This window comes from Leguminivora glycinivorella, chromosome 10 (genome assembly GCF_023078275.1).
Source record: "Leguminivora glycinivorella isolate SPB_JAAS2020 chromosome 10, LegGlyc_1.1, whole genome shotgun sequence".
NCBI lineage: Eukaryota > Metazoa > Arthropoda > Insecta > Lepidoptera > Tortricidae > Leguminivora > Leguminivora glycinivorella.
This window is the reverse complement of record NC_062980.1, coordinates 24,417,815-24,431,753: the sequence shown is the minus strand read 5'-3', so window position 1 is coordinate 24,431,753 and position 13,939 is coordinate 24,417,815. Positions and strand designations below refer to the sequence as shown.

The window sequence follows — 13,939 nt, the reverse complement described above, 5'->3', positions numbered from 1 at the left end:
TTTAGGGTGCCTGAGAAAAGGATACCTATAGTTTTCTTTGTTCTTATTTACTGACAGACTTGTATGACAGAGTATAGTAATTAAATAAAAACAGGGACATGAGACGTCCCTTAAAATAAATAAAAAGAAACCCCAAATTGAAAACGTAAAAATAGCCCACACAAAATGGCCGAGTAGCATCAATCGGATAAGCCCCAGTTCCTTATTTGAAATCTGTGTTCTCTATGCACCGGATTTGCGAGTTGCGCAACACTATCTATCAAAACCTACCAAACGAATTCCGAACTTATTCCTAACTTATAAAGTCCATAGTAAAAGCAAATACATTTTTGCAATAGTAGAATCGGCTTAGAAGGTGCGCGTCCCAATTTTGAAATGGTTTTGGCGCGAATGGCGTTGGATTTGATTTTTTTTCATCGGCTTTAAAACGGCACGAAGGTTGTTTCTATTCAGCCAGCGGTAAAGAAATTCAAAACAAAAAATCCATTTGCAAATGCGTTTGAGGAGACACGTTGGCTTTGCGGTTCCAAGTTTGAGTTTAAAAAATAAACCAAATTGACCTCGAGTGATTTTTCTCTTTTAATCGAAGCTGAATGCGATTTAGTCATTTTATAAATTCTTAGATTAATTATAAAACTCATCAACATAAAATTCTTACATGAAAATTCAGGCAGTTTTCTTTTGGATTACGTATTCATAGGTTTATTTAATACGGAGTCTGAGCATAATACAGACAATAAATTCAACCAGGGATATAATTCATTAGTGTTATCATTAGGTACTTAACTGAGAGGTGTTATCTGCTCTTATTTTTCACTCCATAGTTATTTTTATTTTTTATTTTTTTCAAAGTTTAATTCATTGTATGAATTATTTTGTTTGGATACACTTTAAGAGCGTTATAACATTTCGGCGTCGGGCGAAATTAGGTATTTTACCCGCCGCGCGAGCCCAATATGCCGACCCTTTCTAGCACGTCTTATCACTCGCTCGCACTACAATAATGGACAAAACAATCTTGATCCTTTCTATGGAATTTTGATAACAACCACAATCTACTATCTCGATATAAACTTTTGGTTTCTAATAAACATTATTTTGTACGAAAATACGAGAATATAGCGCGAAATAATATCAATTATGTTAAAATTTATTTAAAAAATTAAAGTAATAATTATAAAAGTAGACCCCATCCCAAATATTTGCTTTTGTTATATGATAAGTATTAGAGTAAAGTATATATTAATATGATGATAAAATAAGACAAATACAATTCTAATTACTTCAAGGTGGTGCTCACGCTCAGGGTCTGATGATGGAGCCAGATGGTGGTCACCAATACTAATGAACAATATGACTATACAACTTCGTGGTTTACATGTCATTCTAGCATTTTCACTTTCACATTTCAAGTGCATATACCACGAGTATAGGTTTTCGGGTGTGCTGATTTAAAAATTAATGACCGATTTGGAATCTGACATTGCTGACTGTCACTTTGACACAAAAGTCGTCATGGGTGTCGTAAAATAGGTTTTAGTGGGTGCTGATTCCAAAATTAACGACTATTTTGGAATCTCACAGTGCTAATTGTCATTTTGACACAAAAGGAATCATGGGTGTAGTCAAATAGTTTTTAGGGGGTACTGATTCCAAAATTAATGAAATGATTTAAAAAGTAATGACCGATTTGGAACCTGACATTGCACAGTACCCCTGGAAACCTATTTGATGACACCCATAACGACTTTTATGTCAAAGTGACAGTCAGCAATGTCAGATTCCAAATTGATCATTAATATTGAGATCAGTACCCATGAAAACCTATTTGAAGACACCCATGATCACTTTTGTGTCAAAGTGACAGTCAACAGTGTCAGATTCCAAATTGGTCATTAGTTTTCAAACACCTCCGGATACCTATTTGACGACACCCATGACGACTTTTGTGTCAAAGTGACAGTCAGCAATGTCAGATTCCAAATTGGTCACTAATTTTGGAATCAGCACCCCCTAAAACCTATTTTACGACACCCATGACGACTTTTGTGTCAAAGTGACAGTCAGCAATGTCAGATTGAACATTGGTCATTAATTTTGGAATCAGCACCCCTAAAACCTATTTTACGACACCCATGACGACTTTTGTGTCAGAGTGACAGTCAGCAATGTCAGATTGAACATTGGTCATTAATTTTGGAATCAGCACCCCCTAAAACCTATTTTATGACACCCATGACGACTTTTGTGTCAAAGTGACAGTCAGCAATGTCAGATTCCACATTGGTCATTAATTTTGGAATCAGCACCCCCTAAAACCTATTTTACGACACCCATGACGACTTTTGTGTCAAAGTGACAGTCAGCAATGTCAGATTCCAAATTGGTCATTAATTTTGGAATCAGCACCCCCTAAAACCTATTTTACGACACCCATGACGACTTTTGTGTCAGAGTGACAGTCAGCAATGTCAGATTGAACATTGGTCATTAATTTTGGAATCAGCACCTCCTAAAACCTATTTTACGACACCCATGACGACTTTTGTGTCAAAGTGACAGTCAGCAATGTCAGATTCCACATTGGTCATTAATTTTGGAATCAGCACCCCCTAAAACCTATTTTACGACACCCATGACGACTTTTGTGTCAAAGTGACAGTCAGCAATGTCAGATTCCAAATTGGTCATTCATTTTGTAATCAGCACCCCCTAAAACCTATTTTACGACACCCATGACGACTTTTGTGTCAGAGTGACAATCAACAATGTCAGATTGAACATTGGTCATTAATTTTGGAATCAGCACCCCCTAAAACCTATTTTACGACACCCATGACGACTTTTGTGTCAAAGTGACAGTCAGCAATGTCAGATTCCACATTGGTCATTAATTTTGGAATCAGCACCCCCTAAAACCTATTTTACAACACCCATGATGACTTTTGTATCAAAGTGACAGTCAGCAATCTGAGGTACCTACTACATATTCGTAATCTGAAAGTAATCAAGTCAATAATTTCAGTTATTTTGAATCGACTATGATTCCGAATTATTGGTAATAGTAATGATTGTATAGATGATTAGTGATTCCTTTACATGTAATGGTAATTTACCGTTTCACTTGATTACATTACAAGTAATCTGACACCCAGTAGTGTCAGATTACAAAGTAAAATCAAGTAATCGTGTAATCCGGAATCGATTACGATTTCCCCATCTCTGGGTTTAGTTATATGGTTCATTGGTACTGGTGACCACCATCTGGCTCCATCATCAGACCCTGAGTACCACCTCTTGTCAAAGGTCTTGTTGAGACGAACCCAACGAGCCTAAACACGAAGTCGTTTACTTACATGGTTCACTGGTACTGGTGACCACCTTCTGGCTCCATCATCAGATCCCGAGTACCATCTTGATGTGTCTTATCATCTTGACCGTATTGTAATTTTCACATTTTTATCATCACAATGTTGTAATACTTTAACATTCAAACATAACAAAGTATTACAAAAGCAAATATTTACGGATCTAGGATCAAATTCGTTGGTCGCTGTTTACACACACACAATGCGAGGATAGCCCGTGTATAAACAAGGCGTCCGACCCACACAACGATAAATATTCTCGACGTTTGCGATGAAAACTCGGAGACCAAAGCGACATACGTCTTACCTCCTCGAGCTCCGGCGCGGCACTGAAATCGCAGGCGTCCGTCGCCGGTAAAATAGCGACAGGAAGGCTAGTTTTCAAAAAATTGGCAAAAAATCATGATAAAATATTATAACGACAAATGGATAACAGCAGTTTAAGCACATTGTGCAGATTATTTATATACTAAAATAACTTCGATAACATGTAGATTTTCGGAGAAATGATCACTTGTTTCGATGTATTTTCAAGACAAAATTGAGTTCGTTTTACTTTCAATTTCTCAATTTCAAAGGATTAAATGATAAATATTGTTTAATGGGCCTAAAGTACAAGATATTAGGAATTTAAATTTACCGCATTTATGAGAGTGAGCTTATCAAATTGTACATAATAAGAGCTCCGAAATCTGTGCTTCGCGCGGTTTTTCCTAAACAAGCATCAGAAAAAAAATCATTACTAATTGAAAACGCTTTTTCATCCATATGTTTTTTAATGAACCGACAGTTAATTAGATTTTCTAACTGAAACAAGTACTTTAACTGTCTTTTAGTATGAGTAAAGTGTACAATTTTGCCGATAAATATTGTACATTTTACAATATATCGCCTTTTTTTGTCATAGCGCTCTTAAATCAAAGTTATTTAATTACTTTTCTTACTCGCCGGTGGCCCGGTGGTAAGAGCGTGCGACTTTCAATCCGGAAGTCGCGGGTTCGAACCCCGGCTTGTACCAATGAGTTTTCGGAACTTATGTGCGAAATGTCATTTGATATTTACCAGTCGCTTTTCGGTGAAGGAAAACATTACAACAATTATGTGTACAAAGCGCGATAACTTAAAGTGGTATATCATGAATTAAAACTGTGGAAACGGATAAAATTCATCCCGACGTTTCGAACACTTTACAGCGTTCGCGGTCAACGGGTGACGAACCGCGATTTTGCAGCCCATAAAGTTTGACAATCTTCACGCTGAGCAATAGAACTGAATGTCGCATGCAGTCCTTTGACAGGTTGTTGAGAGTGAGCCTTCTGTACTTGTACTTTTATATATTCTGTGGTTTGGGTTACAAATGTTTTACAAGGGGCAAAGTTGTTTAAACAAACGTGGCAATATTGATACCCGAGCGATGGATTCTAATGTAGCGAATGTTTCAGAATATGGAATCTAGAGCGTTGGGGGCTTTCACGTAAGTTAAAAAAAAGTGTCACCGAGAGAAATACAACATGTTTCACCACGCCAATATGAGAAAAAGATTAAAAATTAATTAAATTTTTTTTTTTAAATTTGTGATTGTCATTTGGTTTTGAAGTAGTAAGAGAGACTATGCCAGTTGGTATGTACAAATAATAATTGTCATTGAAGGAAAGGAATAGGTACGTCAATTTTGTACATCAATCCTGTGGCCTTTTTCATTGACATTGACAGATTGACATTGACAATTCTGTGCCTATTTCTGGGTTGATAAGTAACGTAACATTGTTGACCGGTCTGGCTCAGTCGGTAGTGACCCTGCCTGCTAAGCCGCGGTCCCACAATACAAGCCTTCTTGAGCTTACCGTGGGGTTCAGTCTATCTGTGATAAATTGATAATGTCCCTAGATATTTATTTATATACTAGCTTTTACCCGCGGCTTCGCCCGCGTAATAAAAGTATTCTTATTGAAACGTTTACAAAAAATAAGATTTTCATTTGGATCCGTAGGTTTCTTTGTAGGTACATCTGTCCGCGATTATTTCGATTAAGGTAAAGCGGGGCAATTCTCGACTGGGGGGGCCATTGTAACTGATCTATTTGCTGTACGGTCAGCCATGAAAGTGGTTTCCCACTTTTCGACTCTATTGATCAAAAAGTGGTAAACCACTTTTTTGGCTGACTGTACCTTACACATATTACTATTGTTTTAAAAGAAATTCTTGCAATGATTGTAGAATTGTTACACAGCGACCACAGCGTAGGTAGTAGGTACGAATATGTATGTATTTTACCTATATAAATATTTATACTGGGGAAACTTCATACAACCCACATAGCCAGTATCTCGACGCTATGGTCGGTAGGGTAAAAAGTACTTCCTTGCATTATCGCTTACAATTTTTTCCATTTTGCTTATACTTATTGCAAACGTAAACATATAAAAGGCAAGCAAACAACGATCTTCTTACAGCACATTGATTGTAATAGTTATTACGGATGCAGGATACTCGCCGATGCATACTTACTAATCCCTTCCCACTGAGCCACCTGCATTTTACACTGCCTAGATATCGATTGCCGACCGATTATTCCGACCCCAAACCCTATTCTTATCCCCGTCCCTATCTCTATCCTTGTTCCCGTCCCCGTCCCCGTCCCGTCCCTGCCCCTGTCCCTCCCCTATCCCTATCCCCGTCCCCTATCCCTATCCCTATCCCTATCCCTATCCGCATCCGCATCCGCATCCGCATCCGCATCCGCATCCGCATCCGCATCTCTATCCCTATCCCTATCCCTATCCCTACCCCTACCCCTTCCCTACCCCTACCCCTACCCCCTACCCCCTACCCCTTCCCTATCCCTTCCCTATCCCTAACCCTAACCCTATCCCGTTCCTGTCCCTGACCCTGTCCCTGTCCCTGACCCTGTCCCTGTCCCTGTCCCTGTCCTTGCCCCTGTCAAATTATCATGCTAGGAGGTGAACTTTGAAAAATCCTTTCTTAGTGCTCCTCTAAGGAACTTCCGTGTCAATTTGAAATCTCTTGAACCAGAAGTAAAGATAAAAACTAAACCTATACTTATGGCTATTTTGGATATTTTAACCCCATTGCACAACAACAGGGGAGAAAATTTATTTTCCACCTCATTCGATTTTAAATATTTATCGTGATCAGCGACCCGATAAACCATAAAAACGATACCTGTCGCATATAGGTTAAGTTTTGTCTCTATTTTTATTCTTTGTCGTGTTTTATTTGCTTTTGTGTTGTATTTTTGTGCCTGTTGTATTGTCTTTTGTGTGTCTTAGCATGTACTAATAAAACTACCCTTGCATGCTACTAATTTTAATAATATAGAATAAGTTAATCATAAAAACTAACACTGTATCATGATTGGTTATTTGGATTAATAAATACATTCGCGATGTGTAGCGCGCGAAGTGAAAGGGGCGGAGCTACACGGCATGGAGGGGCGCGCTGTTACATAAGCACCCACGCCGCCTCCGCTCCCTCATTCCGCTCACTACGCTCACGAGCATAACATCTTAACATGTCTTTACCTTACTAACCCTGGTAGCCCTGGTAACCCTGGTAGCCTTGGTATTGGTAGCATGGTAATTGGTACGAGGTTCCTGTCAGCGCGTCTACAAGCTTCTACGCCGGTCAACGAGCGCAGTCCTGCACTCCACATCGTGGTCCTTCGAACCGGATCAGAAAAAAGAAACAAGTACGCGCTGACGCCTTGAGGTTGTCCCACCTCGGCTCAGTATCCTCACCTTACCTTTACCAGCTTGCTGGTCGGATCGTGCTGCGTTGTAGGCTCGTCCTCCGCTCACGTATCCTGGCAACTTTAGTTGCATGCGTCACATGGTGACGTCATCACGCCGCTTTCGAACGTAATAGGCATTGCACCTCGCCATTACGGGAGATTCGGCGCATCGTGGGATCTACGCTTAGGGGTGTCGACGCTGCGTTCTGTAGCGTCCGCACATAGGCGATAGGTAGGTCAGTGATAGTTAGGGACCCCGCGTGTGCTAAAAAGAAGACAGCAAGAGTACGAGAAGAAAAAGATGTCCGAAGCAGGAAGAAACCTTCGTCCCCGCAATAAACCGGGCACGGTTGCCCCCGCGTCGTCAAATCCGACTCCGTCGTCGGGTCTCACCACCTCGGCGGAGACAAATACGTGGAGCAAAGGCACCGGCGGCAACCCAGACGAAGAGCGTATAGTCAGTGATAGCGAATCCGTAGAATTCGACCACACGGTTAGGAGTCGTGAAGGCACATTGGTCGGGCAACCAATCGCGAGTAAAAGCCGCGCCGCGCCCGCGAAAGGTAGTCGCGCCGCGTCCGCGAAAGGTAGTCGCGCCGCGTCCGCGAAAGGTAGTTGCGCCGCGTCGCAAAGGGATAGTAAGTTAGCAGTTCTAATGGCCGAGCTCGAAGTTCGTAAAGCCGCCTTGGTTGTTGCTCAGAGGCAGAACGAAACCGCACAGATTAAGTTGCAGATTGCGCAATGTGAAGCGCAATCTGACTGTGCGAGCGTTTCGTCGGCTGCTCACGAGCGCACCAAGAGTTGGGTAGAACGACAGGCTAGGCATACGGAGCTCGCGAAAACCGAAAATGTCATTCCCGCGCCGACTAGCAAAATTGAAGTTAAGCCCGAGCGTCCTAAACCGTACGGTAGTCATTTCGCGCCGATAGTCCACAAACCTCCTGAGTTGCCTAGCTTCGACGGCAACGTAACAGAATGGATAGCTTTCCGCGCGGAATTCAACGACACTTCGCCTATGTTCAGTGACGTAAACAACGTGAGTAGGATTAGGCGTGCTCTCAAAGGAGACGCACGAACGGCAGTGAAATCGATTATGTATACTGTTCAAGACCCGCGAGTGATAATGGACGCGTTAGAGCGTCAGTTCGGCGATCCGGACGAAATAGTGTTAACCGAATTGCATAGTGTTAAACGTATGCCACGTTTGGCAGAAGACAATAGTAACATTGCGTCGTTCGCAGCGCACGTAGCAAACGCCGTGGCTACAATAAAATCACTCGGGCAGGACAAGTATCTACACGCGCCGGAATTGGTCAATAAAATAGTTGACAAATTAAGTTTAATAGTGCGATATGAGTGGTCGAAATACAGACGTGCTAATCCCAGTTCCCCAGACCTCGTCGCGGTCTCTGAGTTTTTAAACGAGATTAGCATAGCCGCGAAGCGCATTATCCGTAAACCGACGCATAAACTGAGAACCGCCGTGCATACGGTTTTATATGAGCACGAGCCTAGGGCATCTGGGCGTCGAGCCCCGAATACACACGCGATATCAGTACCGGTTCGGAAGAATCTCGCGACGCACGTCCGCGTACGTACGATAGAAAAAGTCATGCTAAAGTAAATCCGCCTATAGTAGCTCAAGTGAAGCACCGCGAACATAAAAAAAAACCCGTGGTCGCTTCATCGAAGCCTAAGACGTACAACTCCACCCCCGTCGCGCAAAGTCACGCTTGCGCCATATGCGCTAGTAGTGAGCACAAAAACGTGTCGTGCCCTAAGCTTATCGCGGCCTCGGTGGCAGAACGTTGGGAATTAGTTAGGAGCTCGAAGCTCTGCTTTAGGTGTTTAGACTTGACTCACCGTCGACCTGTTAAATGCAAATACGTCGCGTGTGGTGTAAACCAATGCGAAGCGGGTCATCATAAGTTACTACACGGACTGAGCGCGGTCGCCCCCGCGAACGGTAGTAATAGGACGGGAGCAATTAATACTATCTCGTGCGCGCACACGTATTTAAAAGTCATTCCTGTAGAGGTATCTGGGCCGTTAGGCACAGTGCAAACCCTCGCGCTACTAGACGAAGGCGCGGAAATGACGTTAATTTTACACGAAACCGCTGATAAAATCGCACCACGGGTCAGAGGTCAACCCCTCGACATCACGGGCGTAGGCGGTGTAGTGAGCGATCAAGATTCGTATACTATGCAGGTCGCTATTCGAGGCTTTTGTAGTCGTCATATGGAAATCATGGAGGCCGTTACGATTAGTACGTTCGGAGTAGGCGTGCAATGTGTTCCGCGTAGTACGGTCGACAAGTGCGATCACTTGAAGGAAATCGCAGACGAGCTGTGGTATCCGCCCGCGAAGCCTACTATTTTGATAGGACAGGATAATTGGCATCTAATTATCACGCGGCAGATTATTAGCGGACCGCCACATCTTCCCGTAGCTAGTCTCACGCGATTAGGCTGGGTTTTGCACGGACCAGATAAGACGACCCGCGCCGCGGTACATTTCGTAGGGCACGCTAGGCCTAAGACCGCGGACGACGAAGCCGTCGAATTAATGAAGCAGCATTTCGATATCGAGGCGTTAGGCGTGTCAAAGCAGCTGCCTAGGGCCGACCCGGATCAACGCGCGTTAGATATTTTAAGGGCAACGTGCGAAAAGATACCGGGGGAGAATAGGTATCGAGCGGGACTATTATGGCGGAGCGATGACGAAACTCTCCCAGACAATCGCGCGCAGGCGTTAAAACGGTTATATAGTTTAGAACGAAAATTAGACCGCGACGCGAATCTTAAAGCCGAGTATTCGAAGCACATGAACAATTTGCTAGAGAAAGGCTACGCGGAGAAAATGGACTCGCCCCCGCCCCCGACTCGCCCCGGGCATGGTATCTCGCGCATTTCCCGGTTTTTCATCCGCAACGTGGAAAAATGCGTCTAGTTTGGGACGCAGCGGCTATGGCCTACGGCAGGTCATTAAATAGCGCGTTACTGGCCGGGCCAGACTTGTTAGAGTCGCTATTCGGAGTATTGGTTCGCTTCCGCGAGGGAAAAATCGCGGTAATAGCGGACGTTAAAGAAATGTTTCTCCAGATCGAGATTGTGGAACAGGATCGGGACGCTTTACGTTTCGTTTTTAGGGGGGAGGACCGCGACGGACCGCCGCAGGAATATAGAATGAAAAGGCTAATATTCGGCTCAGCGTCGTCACCTACCACCGCGCTGTATGTAAAAAACGAAAACGCGAAAGAACATAGTGCAGAGTTTCCGATCGCTGCGGAGAAAACGATCAAAAATACGTATATGGATGACATGTTGATAGCACTCGACATGAGCGAACAGGAAGCTAGGCGCGTTGTGAACGATGTTTACGAACTGAACATGCGCGCGTCGTTTGAACTTCGAGGTTTCGCGTCGAATCATCCGGAGGTAATCGCGGACGTAGTCAACAGTAAGGAGGAGACTACGGTCATAGGCGCTAGCGATAGCGAACGCACGCTAGGCTTAAAGTGGAATCATAAACGCGATACGTTAGGGTTTAACGTGAATTTTAGGAACACGCCCGAAAACGTACTCGACGGCCGCGAATTACCCACAAAAAGGCAGGTCACGAGTAGTGCGATGTCCATATTCGACCCCATAGGTTACATTAGCCCCATATCAGTGCTAGGTAAAGCGTTAATGCAAGAGATATGGCGCACTGGGATCGGTTGGGACACGCCCATTCCCGTTACGCTCGCGCCCGCCTGGCGTTCGTTTATAGAAAACGTACAGCAGTTAAAACAGCTCGAAATTCCTAGACACGTACCCGCGTACAACCGCGAAGCGCACATGCATGTATTTTGCGACGCTAGTGAAAAAATATACGCCGCGGCCGTGTATCTGGTTAGCATAACGCCCGAGGGAGAGCGTACGTCCGCGTTAGTAGCCGCAAAGGCCCGCGTCGCGCCTCTTCGCGTAGTTAGCATTCCACGAATGGAATTACAGAGCTGTGTGCTAGCCACGCGTCTAGCAGATACGATAATAAAAGAGTCGGACTACGTAATTAAGGAAAAATATTTTTGGTCAGACTCGAAGACGGCACTCGCTTGGATTCGCTCAGACCCGCGTAAATATAAGACGTACGTCGCTCATAGGTTAGCTGAGATAGAAAACACTACCACCCCCGCTAACTGGCGATGGGTGCCTAGTGCCGCTAACGTAGCGGACGACGCCACTCGGGGCGTCCCGGCGCATTTTGGGGCCGACCACCGGTGGTTCGTTGGGCCAGAATTCATACGGAAAAGCGAGTCTTATTGGCCGGTAGAAAAAACGCTCGCGCCTGTCGCAGACACGGGCGAAGAGCGCGCAGCGAAAGTAGTTTGCTCGCTAGGCGTTACTAGGAAAACGTTCGACTACCTACCAGATATAAATAGGTTTCCGCGTTTTAAACGTTTAGTTAGAGTCACTGCTCTCGTTCTGGTTGCCGCTGAGGCTTTCAAAGCCTTATTGCTCAAAAAGAAAACGGAAACAGAAATGAACAATGAACATATCAGACTGGCGGAGATATTACTCATTCGTCGGAGTCAGCACGCGTCATTCCCAGAGGAAATTAAGTTGCTGGAAACTGGGCGCGCGCTACCTAAGAAATCACCGCTGCACAAGGTCGCTGTGAAGCTGGATAAAAACGGGATCATCACTCTGAACGCGAGGATCGACAAAGACGTCCACATCCCAGTGCTGCACGCGAAGGAAGATTTCACGAATTTGCTGATATATCATTTTCACGCTCTATACAATCACGGCAACCACTCAACCGTCATTAACGAGCTGAAACAGAGATATTATATTATCGGGCTGCGCGGCACAATACGATATATTACAAACAAGTGCCAATGGTGTCGGACCTATAAAGGGACTACCCTCAAAGTTCCCGTAGGCGACTTACCAGCAGAGAGGCTCCAGGCGAATCAACCGCCATTCACTGCCGCCGCCGTCGATTTGTTCGGCCCGATGAATATTACAATAGGCCGCCGCCGCGAAAAGAGATGGGGAGTGTTGTTCACTTGCCTCACAACTCGAGCTGTACATCTAGAGCTTGCCGCCTCCTTATCGGCATCCTCCATGATACTATCACTAAGAAGAATGATAGCTCGACGCGGCGCGCCTACAGTTCTGTACTCGGACAACGCCACTAACTTTTACGGCGCCGAGAGAGAACTAGCGGAAGCTAAGAGAACACTGCCTGACAGCCTGAAGCCCTTCCTGTCCGAACGCGAGATGACCTGGAAGAAGATTCCACCTGGAAACCCCTCAGCAGGCGGCGCGTGGGAGCGCCTGGTGGGCAGTGTTAAGACCGCTTTAAAAGTGACACTGAAAGAAAGAGCTCCTCATGAAGAAGTTCTGCACACGCTGTTGCTAGAAGCCGAGCATATAGTCAACTCGAGACCGCTGACGCCAGTGAACCCAGACCTCGACGACGAAGCTCTGACGCCGAACCACTTTCTCATCGGCCGTTCGAGCGCCCTGTCGCCGCTAGGCGTGTTCACCGACTCCGTGTTGACCCTATCGTCATGGAAAACAGCTCAGAACTTGGCCGATCACTTTTGGAGGCGCTGGATAAAGGAATACCGGCCCAGCTTACTCCCTCGGTCGAGCGCTCATCAGCAGGTGCACAAGCTACACGAAGGAGACATAGTGATAGTGGCCGACGGCTCTATGCCCCGCGGAACTTGGCCTAGAGGTGTAATCACACAACTCTTTCCCGGCCCTGATGGCCACGTAAGAGTAGCCATAGTTCGTACCCGCGCAGGAGAAGTACGTCGCCCAGTTTCCAGGCTTATTCCCATATGCTCTGTCCACTCAGACGGTGTTAGCACACGCGGGGAGATTGTCGCATATAGGTTAAGTTTTGTCTCTATTTTTATTCTTTGTCGTGTTTTATTTGCTTTTGTGTTGTATTTTTGTGCCTGTTGTATTGTCTTTTGTGTGTCTTAGCATGTACTAATAAAACTACCCTTGCATGCTACTAATTTTAATAATATAGAATAAGTTAATCATAAAAACTAACACTGTATCATGATTGGTTATTTGGATTAATAAATACATTCGCGATGTGTAGCGCGCGAAGTGAAAGGGGCGGAGCTACACGGCATGGAGGGGCGCGCTGTTACATAAGCACCCACGCCGCCTCCGCTCCCTCATTCCGCTCACTACGCTCACGAGCATAACATCTTAACATGTCTTTACCTTACTAACCCTGGTAGCCCTGGTAACCCTGGTAGCCTTGGTATTGGTAGCATGGTAATTGGTACGAGGTTCCTGTCAGCGCGTCTACAAGCTTCTACGCCGGTCAACGAGCGCAGTCCTGCACTCCACAATACCCATATTGTGTTTTTGACTTTACCCCCTTTGCACCCCTTTAGGGGTCAAATTTTCAAAAAACCTGTAACATGTCTTTAGGAATCCTCCTGTGAAGTTTCGAATAAAATAGTCAAACTAAACTTGTTTCCCGATACAAACTTTGAACCCCCATTTCACCGTTTTAAGAGGAGAATTTTGAAAAATCCTTTCTTAGTGCTCCTCTACGCCATATAAGGAACCTATGTGCCAAATTTGAAATCTCTAGGACCAGCGGTTTCGGCTGTGTGTTGATATGTCAGTTAGTCAGTCAGTCAGTTTCTTCTTTTATATATTTTTTGATATTTAAACCCCATTGCAATACAACAGGGGAGAAGGTATTTCACTTCCGCCTCGTTAGATTTTAAAAGCGTTGTATTTATCGTGATCAGCGACCCGATTAATCATAAAAACGATACCCATATTGTTTT

General features: G+C 44.6%; 1 protein-coding gene across 1 annotated transcript; it reads left to right on the top strand.

Annotated features, from left to right (window-relative positions):
* Positions 1–10,088: 10,088 nt before the first annotated feature.
* On the top strand, positions 10,089–13,286 carry LOC125230732. Its single transcript, XM_048135992.1, has 2 exons — positions 10,089–12,852; positions 13,231–13,286. The coding sequence occupies exons 1-2, from the start codon at positions 10,089–10,091 to the stop codon at positions 13,284–13,286; spliced, it is 2,820 nt and encodes a 939-aa protein (XP_047991949.1).
* Positions 13,287–13,939: the final 653 nt, after the last annotated feature.

What these genes read in the sequence shown, in the direction of transcription:
- LOC125230732 (XM_048135992.1), top strand. Translation starts at nt 10,089, where the DNA reads ATGGCCTACGGCAGGTCATTAAATAGCGCGTTACTGGCCGGGCCAGAC. An exon ending in CCGCGGAACTTGGCCTAGAG is followed by an intron (nt 12,853 to 13,230) that starts GTGTAATCACAC and finishes CGCGATGTGTAG; the next exon opens with CGCGCGAAGTGAAAGGGGCG.